Source organism: Lycium ferocissimum, chromosome 8, assembly GCF_029784015.1.
Source record: "Lycium ferocissimum isolate CSIRO_LF1 chromosome 8, AGI_CSIRO_Lferr_CH_V1, whole genome shotgun sequence".
Lineage (NCBI taxonomy): Eukaryota > Viridiplantae > Streptophyta > Magnoliopsida > Solanales > Solanaceae > Lycium > Lycium ferocissimum.
Genome location: NC_081349.1, coordinates 37,143,383 through 37,162,898, shown reverse-complemented (window position 1 = coordinate 37,162,898; position 19,516 = coordinate 37,143,383). Strand labels below are relative to the sequence as shown.

The 19,516-nt window shown below is 34.7% G+C and overlaps 2 protein-coding genes across 4 annotated transcripts; both read left to right on the top strand.

Annotated features, from left to right (window-relative positions):
- The first annotated feature begins 179 nt into the window (after positions 1 to 179).
- On the top strand, positions 180 to 14,693 carry LOC132066311 (uncharacterized). The gene is made up of 3 exons (XM_059459641.1): positions 180 to 446; positions 607 to 820; positions 14,440 to 14,693. The coding sequence occupies exons 1-3, from the start codon at positions 180 to 182 to the stop codon at positions 14,691 to 14,693; spliced, it is 735 nt and encodes a 244-aa protein (XP_059315624.1).
- Positions 14,694 to 16,497: 1,804 nt separating this feature from the next.
- Positions 16,498 to 19,287, top strand: LOC132068301 (uncharacterized). 3 transcript variants are annotated; one of them, XM_059461856.1, is made up of 4 exons: positions 16,498 to 16,767; positions 17,723 to 18,201; positions 18,502 to 18,643; positions 18,751 to 19,287. In XM_059461856.1, the coding sequence occupies exons 1-4, from the start codon at positions 16,703 to 16,705 to the stop codon at positions 18,809 to 18,811; spliced, it is 747 nt and encodes a 248-aa protein (XP_059317839.1). In that variant the 5' UTR covers positions 16,498 to 16,702; the 3' UTR covers positions 18,812 to 19,287. The 3 variants fall into 3 exon arrangements, with proteins under 3 accessions (XP_059317839.1, XP_059317840.1, XP_059317841.1); XM_059461857.1 differs by having other exon boundaries at positions 16,505 to 16,767; positions 17,569 to 18,201; XM_059461858.1 differs by lacking the exon at positions 16,498 to 16,767 and having other exon boundaries at positions 16,797 to 18,201.
- Positions 19,288 to 19,516: the final 229 nt, after the last annotated feature.

Here is a 19,516-nt window from a genome sequence, read left to right as displayed (position 1 = left end):
ATGCACAAGGGAAGAGCGACCGGACCTGATGAGATTCCTGGGGAATTTTAAAAAAGTGTGAGCTCGGCAGGTTTGGAGTGGCTAACTAGGTTGTTTAATGTCATCTTTAAGACAGCAACAACTATAGAGGTATCAAGCTGCTAAGCCATACTATGAAAGTGTGGGAAAGGGTGGTGGAGATGAGGGTGAGGAGAGGCGTGTCTATTTCAGATAACCAGTTCAGATTCATGTTGGGACACTCAACTACAGAAGCCATCCATCTTGTAAGGAGGCTGGTGAAGCAGTATAGGGAGAGGAAAAGGGACTTACACATGGTATTCATCGATCTAGAAAAAGCTTACGATAAAGTTCTAAGGGAGTTCCTATGGAGATGTTTGGAGGCTAACGGTGTACCTGTGGCGTACATTAGGGTGATCAAGGACATGTATGAGGGAGCCAAAACCAGGGTAAGGACAGAAGGGGAAGACTCAAATCACTTCCCAATTGTGATGGGGTTGCATCAAGGATCAACTCTTAGTCCGTTTTTATTTGCCTTGGTGATAGATGGATTGACGCGGCAAATTCAAGGAAAGGTGCCATAGTGTATGCTTTTTGCTGATGACATAGGCCAGATCGTCGAGACTCGTAGCGGAGTTAACACTAAGCTGGAGGGTTGGAGACAAACTCTGGAGTCTAAAGGGTTCAGCCGCAGTAGGACAGAACGAGTACTTGGAGTGCAAGTTCGATGAAGCACCTCATGAGGCCGGAGTGGAAGTGAGACTTGGTACCCAGTCCATCCAGAAGAAAAGTAGTTTCAAGCATCTTGGGTCTATTATACAAGGCAATGGGGAGATTGACGATGATGTCACACATCGTATTGGGGCAGGGTGGATGAAATGGAGGCTCGCTTCCGGAGTGCTATGTGATAAAAAGGTGCCATCACAACTTAAAGGCAAGTTCTACAAAGTAGTGGTTAGACCGACTATGTTGTGTGGAGCGGAGTATTGGCCAGTTAAGATCTCTCACGTTCAAAAGATGAAATTTGCCGAGATGAGAATGTTGAGATGGATGTGTGGGCACACTAGGAGTGACAGGATTAGGAATGAGGCTATTCGGGACAAGGTAGGAGTGGCCTCGGTGGAAGACAAGATGCGGAAGCTAGGCTGAGATGGTTTGGGCATGTGAAGAGGAGAGACACAGATGCCTCAGTGCGGAAGTGTGAGAGGTTGGACATGGATGGTTGTAGAAGAGGTAGGGGTAGGCCGAAGAAGTATTGGGGAGAGGTGATTAGACATGACATGGCGCAGTTACAGCTTACCGAGGACATGACCTTAGATAGGAGGGTATGGAGGACTCAGATTAGGGTAGAAGGCTAGTAGATAGTCTCGTTTATCCTTTCATATTAGTAGTCGCATTATCGCGCTATATTATCTTGTGCTTTGATTTCTGCTACTATCTGTTATTTCCTTTACTTTGATTATCTTATTTTATCTAAGATAGCTACTGTCCCTTTGCAAACTGCTTCATCATGGCTTAGTCACTTTCGTTATTTGCATTTCCATATCGCTTTGAATTTATTAGCCTATCTGACCTCTGTTTATGCTTTCTATTGAGCCGAGGGTCTTTCAGAAACAGCTGTCCTACATTGGTAGGAGTAAGGTCTGCGTACACTCTACCCTCCCCAGACCCCACGTTGTGGCATTTCACTGGGTTGTTGTTGTTGTTGTTGTATTATACTTGCCGCATCTCATGCACAAGCAGGTCAATTAAAATGTAATTGTAGGTATTTATAGTTAATTGTATTACGTAATATAATTTATAATAAATAATAACTAACCGATTATAATAAATTAACTCCACTAATGATGTAGTATAATTGACGTATCTCGTGCTAAGATTGTGCAAAAACTTGAGATCACAAAAATAGAGTCTGACTTTTAGGATACAATTTTTGTTTTCATTTTTCAAGAGAAGGAAAATGAAAAAAATGTCTTTTAGTGTAGTATAGCTAGTTAAGTTATTTTGATTTGTATAATAATGATCTTGCATTAGTTAACATTAGTATTTAATTCTTAGGGTCGTTCTCATCAGTAACAAACGTCTGCTTCACTACTGATGCTCTAACGTAACAAACTTAGCCGTGCCCAACATCCAGTACCGAAAAAAGTGTTTGAAAACCTCGGTGAACCGCAGACAACCTCGTAATGCGTGACTGTCGTTTTGATCCTCCACGATTCTCCGCATCTATGATTGGAGCGGAGTATATGTCTCGTATTTCTACTAATCGACGAGTCACTAGTCCTTTGGGTGTTACTGTCTTCGCATGCTTCTTGTTCAACTTTTATGGAATGAAGAAGAAAGTCTTCTTCACAGTACAACAGTAATAATAGTAATTGAAAAATGCCTTTCATGAATTATACAATGTTGAGCAAAAGTGGGTAGCAATTTATAGGGATGTTTTGGTATTAAATGTGGAAAGTTATATAATCCTATAGATGATTTCCTATTAAAACTGGGATTCTCATTTTAGTGTGTGTAGGTTTACATAATTAAGGTCGGTTATGATTCTTTCTTTGTGTACTATTTTACACCAACATAAACATTACTAGGAATTAATTTAATGTCTTTTAAATTGTGGGATAAAATGGTACAAAAAAGTATTTTTCATAGTATAATAATAATTACTGTTCGAGAATTATTTAATTAACTAGATTTTGTGTGTGTTGCACGTGCATTTCATGCGCCACAGGTGCTTTTCACGAGTCACACGTGCATTCCATGAGTCGTGACAATTAATAAAAGCTTTTAAAATCACATATATTTCTAAATTCCATGCGTGAGGTATAAACTAAAATTAAAATGAAGTGGAGTATCTTCAAAATGATGGCACAGGACAATCACCACTATTATTTTAAATAAAAGTATAACAATCATTCAATGTCTCTTACCATCCATCACGAGATTTCATCAAGCAAACCTTGCGCACTTTCATTTTTACACTGTTTCGAAACGAATATTATTTTTTATATCTAACACAATAATTTTTTAACTCTAATAATTTATGTGATACGTTTAAGAATATAAAATTCACGAACATTTGGATACGTTACACACATCTTTACGACATGATTCAAAAATGTTCATTACTTTCTTTGAATTTATTGCCCAGTCAAACTAAGTTACATAAAATTAAACTGGCGGAGTAACGTAATATTCCTAGAACAATAGAAAAAAAAACAATAAATTTAACATTAATGCTTAATAGCACTCTTCTTATAATGTATAACAATCTATCAATCCGGAGCAGAGAAACCAGCTTGTCTTTCTTTGGTAAATGCTCCGGCGACTTTTCTAATGAAGAAGACGACGGGACTGTGATAACTTTCCTAATTTTAGCTGAAGATGGTTGATGTACTTTTTGTTGGTTTACTTTCATTTCTTTGTTTTATTTGTAATTTTTCATTATATTAATAAAATATCCTCCACTAAGGCTACGCTTAGTGGTTTCTCAAAAAAAATCTATCAATCTCCTCACAAAAATCATAACATGATATCATCAAACATTACCCTATTCAATTAACTTGAATTTAAAATTCGAAGACCTAGTATCCCAATACAGCCCCATCTCATTATCAATGCCAAATCCACGATCCTTAATCAAATCCACACAAAAAGTGCATAGTTCTGATTAGGCAGCATCTCGATATAAGTCCCTTCATCATGATAATTCTTGGGGATGTTCTCTTCAGTAACATCCCATAAATCAACATGGTTCTTGTGCTTTAACGTTACAAATCTAGCCGCTCCCAACGTCCCGTAGCAAAAAACGTGCTCGAAAATCTCGGTGAATGACATCATCAGCTTTCAGACGACCGCCACGTAATACACGACGACCTTCTTGATTTGCCACGGTTCCGCGGGTCTATGACCGAGGCGGAGTACATATCTTGTATTTCTGCTAAGCGACGGGTCACTAGCCATGGGGTGTTACTGTCTTTGCATGCTTCTTCTTCATAGTACAACAATAATGATAGAAATGCATTAGATGAATTTGAAAAATATTGAGCAAAAGAGGATAGGAATTTATAGGGATGTTTGGTATTAAATTCGTAAAGTTATATGCGACTATATATTATTTCCTAGTAAAGATTGGACTCCCAGTTTTAGTGTGTGTAAGATTACATAATAATTAAGGTCAGCTATTATTCTTTCATTGTGTAAATTTATTGTCACGTCCCGAGTCTGATCTAGGTGAACCGGCACCCGGTGCCTAAAATTGGACCGAGTGATCCAACTGACTGATTGAACATGACGTGAAAACTGACTGCATAGAATATAATTTTATTTAAAACATGTTTAAATACTGAAAAGCTGAATAAGTCTGTAATGAATAATCATACTGAAATATCTGAGTATTGTCTTTAAATAGAATTTCAGAAAAACGTTTCGGAACACAATCTGTAGCCGCCATGGCAAAAACAATATTTGACATGCACTGCTACTCTAGTCTATGAAGCCTTTGACGTGAATAGGAAAACTAATTGATTATCGGGAAAAGGCCCCGACATACCTCAACTGTCTAAACAACAACTGAGAGTAAAGATAACGCCCCGATTTTATATGTAATGGTTACATGTATAAGTATAATCTTATAAATATTAATTATTTCGCTTGAGTATTTTTAATATCATAGGCAATTATGTAATTAGCATAAATTAAATAATTAAACAATTTCTTAATTACTATTCGAGAGTAATTTAATTAACTAGCTTTTGTGTGTGTCGCACGTGCATCTCGTGCATCACACGTGCATTTCATGTGTCACATGTGTAAACTTAAACTTAATGCACGTTAGGATCTTGAACACAATAATCTTAAAGAGTGACAATATGGAAAATGATGCGGACGACATTATCGTACAGAGGAGCGGAAGCGTAAGATGAAATCGGTTACTACCTCCTTACTCTAGCCTTATGTTACCAAAGCCGTCAACGATGAAAATGGTGTAGAGAATATGTGGTAATCCTAATGGGTAGAGGGAGGACCAATTTATGAAAGCTGTGACTTAATCCGGTGCATCCATCAAGTAACCGATCTAATGAACCAGAATTATTCTTCATTAAATATTAGTTATGGGCTTTACATAATTGGGTCAGACATTATAATCAATTAAAGTCTAACAACACTTACATCACACATGCATTTCTGAGTCGTGACAATTAGTAAAAATAAATTAAAATTCACATATATATATATATATATATATATATATATATATATATATATATATATATATATGCTAAATCATGTGCGTGAGGTATAAAATAAAATTGAAATGAAGAAAAGAGTATGCTCAAAATGATGGAAAGTTAACCTATTTGGGTGACTTGGTAGTTAAATTAAAAACTATTGAGAAAAGAACATCATTGCCCACTACACACAAAATAATTACCCTTCCATGCTTCCCTTATTTTCATACCCCCAAAACTATTTACCCTTCCTGCCTATTGTAGCTTTTGTAGGTAATTGTCTCTTTTTTTTTTTTTCTCCTTATTTATCTACTTCGTATCTTCTTTTCTCTTCTTTTTTTTTCGTTTTTTTTCTTTTTCCCCTTTTTAGTTCATTTATTTCTTTCTGAAATCATACTATTTTTATTTTCTTTTTCACCATAATTTGATTCCATATTTAATTCTCGTTTTATTTTTTTCTCTATTTTTTAATTTCTTATTCCTTTTTAATTTCATCTATGTCTTTTTTTTTTTTTTTCATCTTCACAATCTAATATCATTCACCTTTTTTGTTAGTTTTATTGATTTTTTTTTTTAATTTATGGTGCTTTTTATTTACTTTTTCTCTTTTTTTAAATCTTTTTTTTAATTATTTTTTTCTTTAGTTTCTTTATTTTTTTAATTATTTTTTTCTTTTTTTTTAATCATAATCTAATTCTACCTTTGGCTCCTTTATTTTTATTTTTTATTTTTTATATCAATAAGAAGGATATCTGATATACTATATTTTTATTTTTTTCTATATCTAAAAAAAACAACATATTTTAACATATAGTATATCAAATCAGTAGCAGTTGAATTATACTATTGCTGTATACTATGATACCCACGTGGTATTTACCATATACTAACTTGGTATCATAAGGGACTACCAGTTCATTCTTTCAAGAAAAACACTTAGTCCTTTATATACCCACATAGTATATATTATATACATATAAGATATCATAGAACGTTGGATCATTCCTTCAAAAAATACTACTCAGTCTTCAGTGAATACCTACATGGTATATCATATACTGACATGGTATCATACAAGACTGACAATCCATTCCTTCAAGAAAACATTGAGTTCTTTACGATACCAACATGGTATATCATATACTAACAGGGTATCGTAGATAGTAGATTTATTCCAGCACTGCTCAATCCTCTATGATGTCTACACGATATATTCATATACTGTCAGGGTATCATAGAGGACTGGTTCATTTCTTTTTAAAAAAAAAAAACATTCATCGCCCTCCTCTAGGATACCTACACGATATATTCAATACTGCCAGGGTATCATTGAGGACTGTTAATTTCTTTAAAAAGAAAACACTCCTCGGTCCTCTATGATACCCATACGATTTATTCATATACTGTCATGGTATCATAGAGGATTGGTTCATTTCTTCGAAAAAACACTCTTTGGTCCTCTATGATACCCACACGGTATATTCATATACTGCCAAGGTATCATAGAGGACTGATTCATTTCTTCGGAAAAACACTCCTCGGTCCTCTATGATATCCACACGTTATATTCATATACTGCCAGGGTATCATCGAGGACTGGTTCATTTCTTCGGAAAAAAACACTCCTCGATCCTCTATGATACCCACATAGTATATTCATATACTGCCAGGGTATCATAGAGGACTGGTTCATTTTGATACCCATATAGTATATTCATATACTGCAGGGTATCATAGAGGACTGGTTCATTTCTTTTAAAAAAACACTCATCGGTCCTCTATGATACCAACACAGTATATTCATATATTGCCAAGGTATCATAGCGGACTGGTTCATTTCTTCGAAAAAATATTCCTTGATCTTCTATGATACTTGCACAGTATATTCATTTACTATCAGGGTATCATAGAAGACTGGTTCATTTCGAAAAAAAACTCCTCGGTCCTCTATGATCCCCACACGGTATATTCATATACTGCCAGGTATCATAGAGGACTGGTTCATTTCTTCGGAAAAAAACACTCATCGGTCCTTTATGATACCCACACGGTATATTCATATACTGTCAGGATATTATAGAGGACTGGTTCATTTCTTCGACAAAACACTCCTTGGTCCTCTATGATACCCACATTGTATATTCATATACTACCAGGGTATTATAGATGACTGGTTCATGTCTTCAGAAAAAAAAACACTCCTCGGTCCTCTATGATACCCACACGGTATATTCATATACTGCCAAGGTATCATAGAGGACTGGTTAATTTCTTCGGGAAAAAAAAAACTCTTCAGTCCTTTGTGGTACTCACATGGTATATATCATATACCGACAGAGTTTTCTTGAAGACTTGTTCATTCGTTCCAAAAGAAAACTCAGTCTTCTATGGTACCATACCAACATGATATATATGATACACTGGTAGGGTATCATAGATGACCGATTCATTTCAACGCTACTCAGTTAATTTTCTATATTTTTATTAATCTAAAATAATTAGTTAATATTTTTTTGTATTTTTTAATATTTTAAAAGAAAACAAGAAGAGAAAAGACAAAAAAAAAAAAAAAAAAAAAAGGAGCCAATTAAGAGCAAAAAGATATAAAAGGAGAATAGGAAAGGACAAAAGAAAAAGAAGGGTACAGACCCATGTAGAAGGGAAGGGATGAGCTGGATTATTAATCCAATGAGATTGGAATTAATCCTATATTTGGTTGGTCGGATAAGCTCTTTGATATCCCATCCAATCCCATCTACATGGATAAAAGGTGAGATAAGTTATCCCACATAAAGGATGGGATTAGTAATCCCATCTTATCCCACCCAATCCCATCTACATGGGATAGCTTATCCTCCTACCAAACGACCCCAGTGAAACACAGCCGCAATTCCGAGGAATTTGAAGTCAAAACTCTTCTGGTAAATATTTTCATCCGGAGGGGTAGCTACTATAATTAAATTCCATGGGGCCAAATCAGGGTAAATATTTTATTTTGATGGGGGTAATTGTGTACTTTTCCCAAACTATTTGACTTACGAGGGATGCGCACCTTTTGAAAGTTGAATTACGGGAAAAATGATAACTTTTTATTCTTTTCTTATTGTAGAATGACGATAAGCTATGTTGTATGGGTACAAAGGTTTCTTAAGTATGTCAAATTGAAAGGAACAAGTGTTGGTGCACTCTAACTTGATATATTTCAAATATGGTAGAATAGATGGTGTCCTGGATTTAATTTTATCCGTGTACAATCATTTGGTGTAAACATTGTAAAGAAATAGATCTTGAGTTTAACTCAATCAAAAAACTAGCTCACGAAGGAATGATTGCCCAAAATCATATAAGAAGGCCACCCATTCCTAACACCTTTCCAAGGTAATGTATAATCATCTTCTAAACTGCTACAAAATGATTTATGAGTCTATTTTCTGCTCCGCTCTGTTTACTGCTACATTTTAAGGCTGCGGAACTGAAATGTTGTATCCAACCCGAGCACTTGACTAGACCATGTTTCTCTGTCATCTTTCCATAAGTCGAAGGAACGCATTGAGAAAATTCCCGGTTCGTTTGTACTTTTGTCCCTATTTTGTGCTTGTCTTTAATTTTTGTCCCTCAAGAAAAATCAATTTTTTGACGTAGAATAAGTTATCTTCGTATCATAATATCCACAAGTTATGCTTCGCGACCTTAAAGAACTTATGCCCGTTAGACATAAGTTCGATTTTGAAGGGTAAAAATTAAATACCAGCCCCCGCAATTTCTTCAAAACCCCCCCCCCCCCCCCCCCCCCCGCCCCACCGCCCTCCTTTTATTATCCCCTTTCAGCTGAAAAGTGACAAATTTTTTTGTTTTTATCCTACAGAAAGAAATTGCACAACTTACTTGTGAAATGTGAAAGGCAGATTGGCACACAATCTGGTAGAACGGATCAGGCACTGCTTTTGAACTCTACATTTTATCGTTCACTAATATGTGCTAAAACAACAGTTGATTTTCTGAAAGTTCTCTCCAGAACAGTTGATGTTTCTTTTCTACAGTTATTAATATGTGCACTTTTAAGTTGAAGGAAGATTAATGATCCTACAGAGTTCTGTTTCCTAAAAATTTTGGTTTAAACTCCTGCTAGAATATATGATGAAGTTATGAGCACATTCATTAGCGTCTCTCACGGAGTAAAAGTTAAAGACCATCATTAATCAACAAAATAATAGATGGCAGGAGCGGAGCTACAACTTCGACAGAACCCAATAATTTTTGCTTAAACTTTATATTTGTGTTTAAAAATTCACTTAATATATATAAATATAGAATGTATCAAGAACTTAGTAAGTTGTTTTATCTAAAATTCAGAATCCATAAACTCAAAATTCTATCTTGACCTCTCATAGATGGTTTCAACTTTCAATATTATGTTCTCATGCTCAAGTTACCTGTGCTTACTGATTTTTTGAAGGTTTAGATTGGATCTGAACATTGGAATTGTTCTGATTGGTATTATAAGGTTGTAAATAAAATTTGGAGTCACTTGAAGTTGTTTGTGACCAATTTTGAAGCAAAATATGCTGGTGAAATTTTTACACAACAAGGTATGGTGATGGTATACCTACTGCAAACTCTACTTAAGGCAGAGTTTTGCTTTCAGGGATGACCCGAGGTTTGTATTCAGTCAATTTTTTTTTTTTTTTTAACTCAGTTAGAATTTTGCAAAATTTTGCCTTAAGGCCTAACTTTTGCCCGAATAGGCCTAATTTTGCTATGAAACTCTGCCTTGCAAATTTTCTTTTTTATTTTAACTGAATCAGGGTTTGAACCCCAAACTTCATGATATTAGGAGAAGGACAAAATTAAAGACCAGTAATTTGAGGGCAAAAATTAAAGACCAGTGCCTTTGAAGGACAATCCGCACAAAAAAATGATCATTAGATAACCTGTTAGTGACGCACACATGATATTTCACTGCAACAGGAAAAAAAAAAAAAAAACTGTAAATATAATATTATTGCTTTGTAGCAGTGGCCAATCACCACTATTTAAAAAGTATAACAATCTTTCATTCGTACAATTTGAAAACTAACGCATATACATCACGAGTTGTTGTTTAAACAATCCCTGCAAACTTTCATTTCTACACTGTTTCAAAACGAATATTTTTTTTTTTTATAATTAATAACTTTTAAACTCCAATTACTTATATGGAATGTTTAAGATCACGAGAGTCAAGAATATTTGGGTACATTACATACATTCTTACCTCATGATCTAAAAGATCTTTTTTACATTTCTAAACTTCGTGCTCAGTTAAACTAATACACATAAAATAAAACGGGTGAAGTAACATAATATTCACAACAATAAAAAAAAAACCATTAAATTTAATATCATTGCTTAATAGAAATATTCTTTTAAATATAAGTATAACAATCTTTCAACCTCCTTATAAAAATCATCACAAGATTTCATCAAACATGACCCTTTTTAATTAACTTGAATTTAAAATTCGAAGATCTAGGATCCCTAATACAACCCGATCTCATCATCGACGTCCAATCCACAATCCTGAAATAAATCGAAGCACGCGAGTGCATAGTTCTCATTAGGCGCAACATCTCAATATAAGTTTCTTCTCAAGGATAATTCTTAGGGTTGTTCTCTTCAGTAACATCCCATAAATCAACATGCTTCCTGTGCCCTAACATTACAAAATGGTCGTGTCCAATATTAAGTATCGAAAAACGTGCTAGACAATATCTGCGAACAGCAGCACCAACTTCGTGACGACCGCCTCTTAATATGTGATGACTTTCTTGATATGCCACGAATTTTGCAGGTCTATGACGGGGGTGGAGTATATGTCTCATATTTCTACTACGCGCCAAGTCACTAGCCATGGGGTGTTACTGTCTTTGCATGCTTCTTCTTCTGCTTTTGATGGGATGAAATTGTACATGAAAGTCTTCTTCATAGCATAACAATAATGATAGAAAAATGTATTTGATGAATTTTAACAATGTTGAGCAAAAATGGATGGAAATTTATAGGGAAGTTGGGTATTAAATTCGGAAAGTTATATGCTACTATAGATTACATCCTAGTAAAGATTGGTTTCCCAATTTTAGTGTTTATAAGATTATAATTATACATAAGAGAGGATGTTGTGCTTTTGTCGTCCTCACGGGGCTAAATTTGGTATTTTCTAAAATCCCTTTATAGTGACATGTGTTGTCCAACTTTTACATTTTGAGTTGTCCCTCTTTTATATATTACCCTTGAGTTAGAGCCCGTTTGGATTGGGCATAAGTTGGACATAAAAATAAGTTGTTTTACTTTTTTTGAGTGTTTTACACTAAACATTTAAAAGTCATTTTGTGCTTAAAATAAGTTCCCTCAAAAAAATAATTGGACCCATTTAACTTAGTTTATAAAGCGACTTAAAGTGAAAACAGAAACGCCTATAAGCCAAAAAAAATAAGTTGACTACCCCAACTTATTTTTTTCACTTTTTATTTCAAAATTTTTTAAGCTATAAGTCAATCCAAACGGGCTCTTAGTTTTATTTTACTACAGTGGCCACCATGTAGTTTGGTAAATATAATGGCTACTTTTGAGATATTTTTCAAGGCCCAGATTTAGTCTCCAATCCCTCTTGCGTCATTCATGTACTGATGCGTTAGTCATTGGTTTACCACATGGATAAATCAACGTGTGTTGCTTTTTCTTTTGGCCAAACCCATCGACAAACACCTGTGGTCGTCCATTCCTTTCACTTCAACACCTCAACTAAGCTTTATTTCATTTAGACACTTGAGGTAAGTCCCTACTATGACATTTAGACACTTTTCGCTGACTTGGCTTATAGCGTGAGTTTCACTTGAAGTTTAGCGCGTGAATGCTTAAAAACATGACTTTTTCTGTTTCCCTTTTAATAATTAAAGGAATTATGAGGAAATTTTTTAAAAATAAAAATAAGAAAATACAAAACCCATCTTCTAAATCCTCCACCCAAACTCTCCCTTCCCCCTTTTTCTCCTAGCATTACAACTCCCATCGACAGTCCCTATCCCCAAATGATTTTTTTTTTTTTTTGCTAGTTGGATTTTAAATTTGATATTATCTATTCTAGATTTTATTATTTTACTTTTATATCTAAACTATTCCGGCAAAAAGAGGCAACAAGAGAGCAAAAGAAAGAGAGGGGTGGTAGATTTCCATTTTTTCCGGCAAGAATTCAATTGATAGCTTGAACAATTAATGAAATTACAAAAAATGATTAACCAAGACTGTTGGAGGCACATAGGGTTCGAATTGACCGATTTTTGGCTGAGGTTCGTCAAAAAACTTCACTGCCAATTTTCTCAATTAAAATTGCAGAATGATAAGAATTCCCAACTGAAATTGGAGCCTTGCCATTTTATAAATAAACGAAGAAGACTATACCTTGAGGCGATAATGGAAGCTATGAATTAATGGGAAAAATAGAGAGTAGTGTGTGCACAGATTCTAGGGATGGTGGTGATCGGAGAGACGCCGGCATCGTGAGAGGTGGTGGTCCGATTTTGGAAACATTAAAATATCTAATTTACTTTTCCTTTTTTTTTTTTTTTAATAAATCATTGATGTGGCTCTTTTTCATTGGATCCACATTGCCACGTAAGGAGTTTGAACTTCACGCACATAGTTTGTTTTGGGACTGAGCTTTTTGTGCCTAAATGGCACAGCATGATCTTACCCCAGGTGTCCAAATAAAACAAAGTTTAGTTGAGGTGTCTAAGTGAAAGATACTGCTAACCACAGATGTCTCCCAATGAGTTTGGCCTTTTCTTTTTAACCTTTTGTCAACAAAACAAGAAAATCTTAAAACTTATAAGGGTCATGCAGAAGCTTTTTACTCTCTTTGTTTCAAAATAGTTATCACGTTTTATTTTCTCGCATTTTAATTTAACTAATTGTTGGAGCTAAATTAGACTAGATTAATTTAATATTTGAAAGTAAAATTTAATTACGTAAGTTGCAGTTCTCTTCACATTAATATGGTGAAGAATATATTCTATAATATTGGTCAAAGTTCATATAATTTGACTCTCAAAAAGAGTACGTGACAAGTATTTTGGGAAGAAAGTATAGAAAAACTCTTTTAGTCGGAAGCGCATAAGTCATAACGGAAAAATTCAATGTTTTATTAACTTGACCACCTCATTAGGATAAGATGAAAATTCAATATAAGAGGTTTAAGCATTTACTCCCTCCATCTCAAAATGCTTGGCATGTTTCACTTCTTAAGAGTCAAACTACATAAGCTTTGACCAATATTTTAAGATATATTTTTTACCATATTCATGTGAGACGAATGGGTATTCCCACGTCAATTCTCCATTTTAAGTGATCGGACGTAACGAAAGGAGTAAGAGCAGAATTTTTTAAAAAACTTATCTACAAATAGTTTTTATGCCGGTTTGGGCCCGGGCTTAGCACAAGCCAAATGACACTGGTTACATTATAGGGCAAACTACATAAATGACAAAGATTTGGGCTTAACTCAAGCCACGTAGCATATGTTTCACTAATTACATTTTATAGCAACAACCAGGATCCATGCGCGAGTATACAAATTCTGATTTGTATACAATAATCTTTTTCTGTTTTTTCACTGTATTCATGAAAAATGACTATATGTATTCATAAATTGACTTGTTTTATTCATAAATACAACGAGTAACAAATGAATACATAAAAACATATATACACAAAAAATTAACAAAATCATATTTTTCGGTATTGTATACAACAAATACAAGGCTTACAACATAGATACACCAAAAAATTAACATTGTATATAACATAGGTACACCAAAAAATTAATGAATACACTCAAATATTGAATACAAGAAAATAAAATTGACTGTATTCATTTGTATACACTTCAAAATTCACTGTATTAATTTGTATACAACAAAAGATCTTTGAAAAACGCAAAAAATATTGTATACCAGTGTATCATTGTATGTATACACAGATCTGGAAAAATTTCCGATCAGATCTGAAGAATTCTGGTACGTCTACAACAAAAACAAGTGAAAAAAACGTTGTATACAAGGTAAATACAACAAAAATACAGCGAAACATCCGGACTAAGCTTTTTTCCGGCGTAGATCTGAGCTTTTTCCAGCGTAAATTTGAGTTTTTTTTTCTTTTTGCTTCCAACAATGCTTAGATCAGTCGGCTAAGGCGGTGGCGGTGGAGGCTACGGTGGTGGAAGACGTGAAGGTGGCGGCGGTGGATACGGTGGAAGACGTGAAGGAGGCGGTGGTGGTTAGGCTGCGCATCCATGGCGGCGTTAATATTCTCATTAGCTCTGTGATTAAAGCCCAAATCCATTTCGCCGAAGCTCCGGCAGTGGTGGCCGGTGGCGGAACAATGGGGAAGAGGGGAGAGAGAGATGGAAGGGTTGGTTTGGGTTGGAAGTAACTAATGTGATGAGTATTCTATTTTGTGTGTGTATATATATAAATATAGTTACTAAATGCCATTAATATACAAATGTTTGCTATGAGAAGTAATTAAGTTAAACTATAGCTACTAAATGCCAATAACCACTATATGTTTGTTATGTCATATAGTTTTCCCTACATTATAATCAAGGTCGAGGATTCTTTCATTTTGTAAATTTATTATCACGTCCAGAATCAGGGCCTGGGTGAACCGGCACCCAGTGCGTGAAACTGGACCGAACGAACCAACTGACTGACTGAACTACGCGGAATATAATTTAAAACATATTTAAATACTGAAAATCTGAATATGTTTACTCTCTCCATTTCATAATGAATATCTGAGTACTGTCTTTAAATAAATGAAAAATTATTTTGTTTCTCTTGAGAAATGTTTGGTTTCTGAATCGTAGATTCTGTCTAATTGCTGTTAAACTTCAAAAGAGTATAGATTTTTTTAATGGAAAAAAATAGAAATATAATAGGCAATTAGATGTAATTCGGCTCTTTTAACCATTTTGATATGTGTAGTTTATTTGGTGTAAATTTTATTTTGTGGTTAAGATTATTGACTTGCAAGATAAGGAACTCTTAAATTATGTTTTAGATGAGTAAATTCCGTCAATATCTACGGGCGAATTTAAGTTATTCCATTAACAATAAGGGTGAGAGCTATTCAAACGGATGGCAAATTTATTATTTTTCATAATTAAAGACAATTTTATGTGAATTTACTAACAATAAAGACATATATATTTGAACTAAATTCAAATAAATAGTAAATTTATTATATTTTCATAATTAAGGAATATTTTTGGCCCCTTTCCAAATTAAAAAAAAAAAAAGGGGGGGAAAAGATCAAAGAAGGGCCCCAAGAATCAGGATTGGGCCCAATGTGATGAAAGTGGAAGTCATCTGGACTGTGTTAAGGAGTGAGCGTCGGTGGACATTAGTATTCAATGCCAAACGTCTATATGGACCCAATCTTATATTTTTTGGGTTGTTAGGTAAGGAGGAAAATAATTTTGAGATTTTCCAAAATATTTTTTAATATTTTATATGTTGGTTGGTTAAAATAGGAGCAATAATAACAATATATCCGGTGTGATTTCATATGGGATCTAGGGAGGGTAGCGTGAAAGCAAACGTTATCCCTACCTTGTGTGAGGTAGAAAGACGGTTCTTTGATAGCCTCTTAGCTCAAGAAAAGCATTGTCAAAACAGGTTTGAAAAATACAAAAACGAAAGAAGCTTTGATGAATAAGTTTTAACCAAGATTCTGAAAAATACAAGAGTGAAAAACCTTGGTTAAAATAGTGTTTTTAAGAAAATAATTTCTTAGAAAAATTAAAAATGGTAACTTTCTTCGAAGGAGCAGGAAAACAAATTTCATAAATGACACTCAGATGTTTCCTCTCCACTTCAATGCCCCTAATTTCCATCCCCGACCACAACCTCATCCTCATAGTATTTTTAAAATACACAATATAAAATATTTTTGAAATAATATTATTTATTTACCCATCAAATACAATAAGTAAACAAAAGATTATTTATTTTATAAAACATAATAAATAGGTAAGGAAAATATTTTCTGCCATACCAAACACACCCTTTGTTCCTGCACCTTATTCTTCTTCTTTTCCTCATCTATTGCTGTTGAATTTCAAATTCAAATAGTAATAACTTGACTTAAAATATTATGGTACGATGATTAGTAGTTTCTAGGTTAATTCCCACAGATTAACACTATTCCCCAAAAATATAGCCCCTCGTGCACTTGCCTTATCTGTCGCCTTCTATTTCTCTCTCTCTGTCATAATTCAATCCAAAAACAAGTTCTGGAAATGTCAGCTATCATTCATTAAAGTATTAAAAAAGTACAGGCACCCACTGTAATGAAACTTATACTAGTACTATTTTAGATCTCATATTATTCAGTACTCAAACATAGGCTCCTCCACTTAGTAAAGTATATATACTTCCATGTGCCCCTTCCCTTTGTTCTATCTTGGTCTTGTTTCTTTTTTTTTCAGTACTCTCTCTTTAAGGTACTCTCTTTTAACACATATATTCAGTCAGTTTTTCCACATGGGAAATTCTTCTTTTTCTTGATTTATTCACTTATCTGAAATTTAGCACTACTTGTTTATTTATTGATTCTAATACAGTGGCATTCTTGAATTTTGAATTTGTGCTTCTCATTTCAGATACATGTAATTTAAGCTAACCCAATTAAGAGTTTGTAAAGTCTTAACATATAGTTGAAGAATGATGATGATTTTGATTTGATATATAAGATTGTTTTGTTCATTCTTTTACTGTTGGAGTTTCTTTTATGTTCATGATTTGTTTATATTGAGCTACTTTTGTTGGTTTCATTGAGTTACTAGGACTCATTTGTGTCTAAAATTTAAGTCTTTACCTGTTTCTTTAGCAATTCACTACTTCTTTACCTATAGTAGTGAATCTATGAGTATTATGAGTTGTTAATTGTATTGAATTCTGAAGTACTAGTACCCGAATCAGGAGCCGGGATTTGAACTTTGTTAGTTTTAAATTCTAGAATAGCGACATCATGTGTTAGTAACTGGATTCGGAAACTTAATTTTTGCACGTATTTGGTGAATTTCATTATATAAATACAGAGTTTGAACTAAAGCTACACATCTAGTACCTAGATTGAGTAGATTGCACTTCAATAAAAAAGAATAGTGTTAGAGAATTGATAGTCACTTCCCCCAGTTTAGTAATGGAAGCTCATAGGAAATTGATAAAATCGTATATGTGTAGCATTTGTTACTAACCTTCGGAATTTAAAACCGTTTGTAAAAAAATGTTTTTCCCTTCAGATGATATTTTGAAGCAGAAAGCGGACATTTGCTGGCTGCATCCCACAATTTATGAGTTTGGTTTAGTTTAAGTGTAACGAGATTGAGATTGAGATTTGTTGACTGAAGTTTTGATGGATCATAGTAATTTTGTGGTTGATGTTGAGAGCTGTAGGAGTGCGAGCGGAGAAGCAGGAAGCACTAATTCTCCTTTGGATGCCAAAGTAGGGGATGTATTTTCCACTAGTCTCAGTAATGGTGATGGCGAAGAACTTTCTAAAGCTGAAAATGGATTGAATATGAACAGCAATATGAAGGACGGGGATGAGCTTGCTCGGGGGAGTGTTAGAGTATTTATAGACAAGGGAAGTTTAGTAGAGAAGAAAACAAGCAAAGAAAAACGTAAATCCACGAGTGCTCAGAAGGCTCCCAAACCTCCTAGACCTCCTAGAGGATTTTCATTGGATGCTGCTGACCAGAAATTGATCAAAGAGATTGCGGAACTCGCTATGATCAAACGAGCACGGATTGAGCGAATGAAGGCTTTGAAGAAAATGAAAGCAGCCAAGGCATCGTCAACATCATCAGCGTTGAATGGCAGTTCCCTTGCCTTGCTATTTACGGTTTTCTTCTTTTTTGTGCTATTGTTTCAAGGTAAAGATCTTGATTTGTTAGTTCGGATCCCGTCCTCCTACTTCCACGCGGCGTTGCTCTATCAGGCTTTCGCCCAAATAGTACTGAATAGGGTGTATAAGAAATACTGGTATTAGCGGTGCTAGACTTAAATTTGCAACCAAACATTGTACTAAAATTCAGTACCAACATTATTCTACCTAATGGCCCCTACCAAACGACCCCTTAGTTCCTTCCCCCGTTTCTTCGTACTGGTGAACCAAGATTTTCTTTCAAGGTGCAAAATTTCTGATGATTTGGTGTTTGCAATATTGTATGCAGGGATGTCTTATAGAAGTTCAACTATGAGCTTTTATGATTCAGTCCAACCCGGCCTGGTAAGGGAGAATAGGTTCATAATTGTACAGGACAACTCTAGTTTATCCACCAGTACTGCCATTGTTGCGGGGTCTGGATCTTCTGAGTATGTACTACCCTATAAATCTATAATCATCTGATAATGGTACTTTCCATTGTATACTTATAGATGATACTAGTTGGCTAAGTTTTCATTTGCTTGTTATTTTGTAGTAATGTGGAGCAGGCTTCTGGTTTAACTCACGGGAATAGTCCGAAAAGTGTCGGAAGCTGAAATTTAGTGACATGCATCAAACTATTCAAATATGAATACAGATTGACACTACGTTTCTGGTATACACTGCGCCTTCCTGAAGGAGTTGCACGTAAGTGACTCAGCTCAAGACCTGGCTAATTTGTATACCCTGTACAGTGATTGATACTGGTTGATTGAGATGAATAACCACTGGCATAGAATTGCCAATTCAGTAGCTAGCCTCAAATAAAAAAATAGCTTTTGAAGCCGACTAAGTCTAATTTCCATGAGCGTTCTGAGTAGACAAATGTTATGATATTTGGACTAGTTACATAGTGCATAGTACAATCAGAGCAAGAATTCCAGGGCTCCGTAATTGCTGAACAACTATTTTGACTTGTTTACTAACCGTATCTTTTTGACTTGCTTGCTCGCACTAACTACATATTAATTGCCTAGAACTGTGCTTGAGATGCGCTTAACATCGGAGTTATTTGCATTTTCATGGAATCGAATATGCTTTTGTTTCAGATCATTTATTTTCTGATTTAAAGACATACTGTACTTGCTGCATTACCATGCTTCAAAGCCTAAAGTTAACGGTTAATTACTTTTAATGTCATAAGGATTCATGACTTAAGTATCTTTAGGAAATACTGCCCAGGGCTTAGTTCAAGTGCCAGAGGTTGAGGGACTTGTTACCAGAGGCGGAGCCAGGATCTAAATTCTAGGATAGCGACGTCA

Bases quoted from the DNA above. Each gene is read 5' to 3' on its own strand.
- LOC132066311 (XM_059459641.1), top strand. From the start codon at position 180: ATGAGGGTGAGGAGAGGCGTGTCTATTTCAGATAACCAGTTCAGATTC. The intron at 447-606 runs GTAAGGACAGAA...CTGATGACATAG, and splicing joins ATGAGGGAGCCAAAACCAGG to GCCAGATCGTCGAGACTCGT. The intron at 821-14,439 runs GCAATGGGGAGA...AACAATGCTTAG, and splicing joins TCTTGGGTCTATTATACAAG to ATCAGTCGGCTAAGGCGGTG.
- LOC132068301 (XM_059461856.1), top strand. From the start codon at position 16,703: ATGTGCCCCTTCCCTTTGTTCTATCTTGGTCTTGTTTCTTTTTTTTTC. The intron at 16,768-17,722 runs GTACTCTCTTTT...TGAGAGCTGTAG, and splicing joins TTCAGTACTCTCTCTTTAAG to GAGTGCGAGCGGAGAAGCAG. The intron at 18,644-18,750 runs GTATGTACTACC...GTTATTTTGTAG, and splicing joins GCGGGGTCTGGATCTTCTGA to TAATGTGGAGCAGGCTTCTG.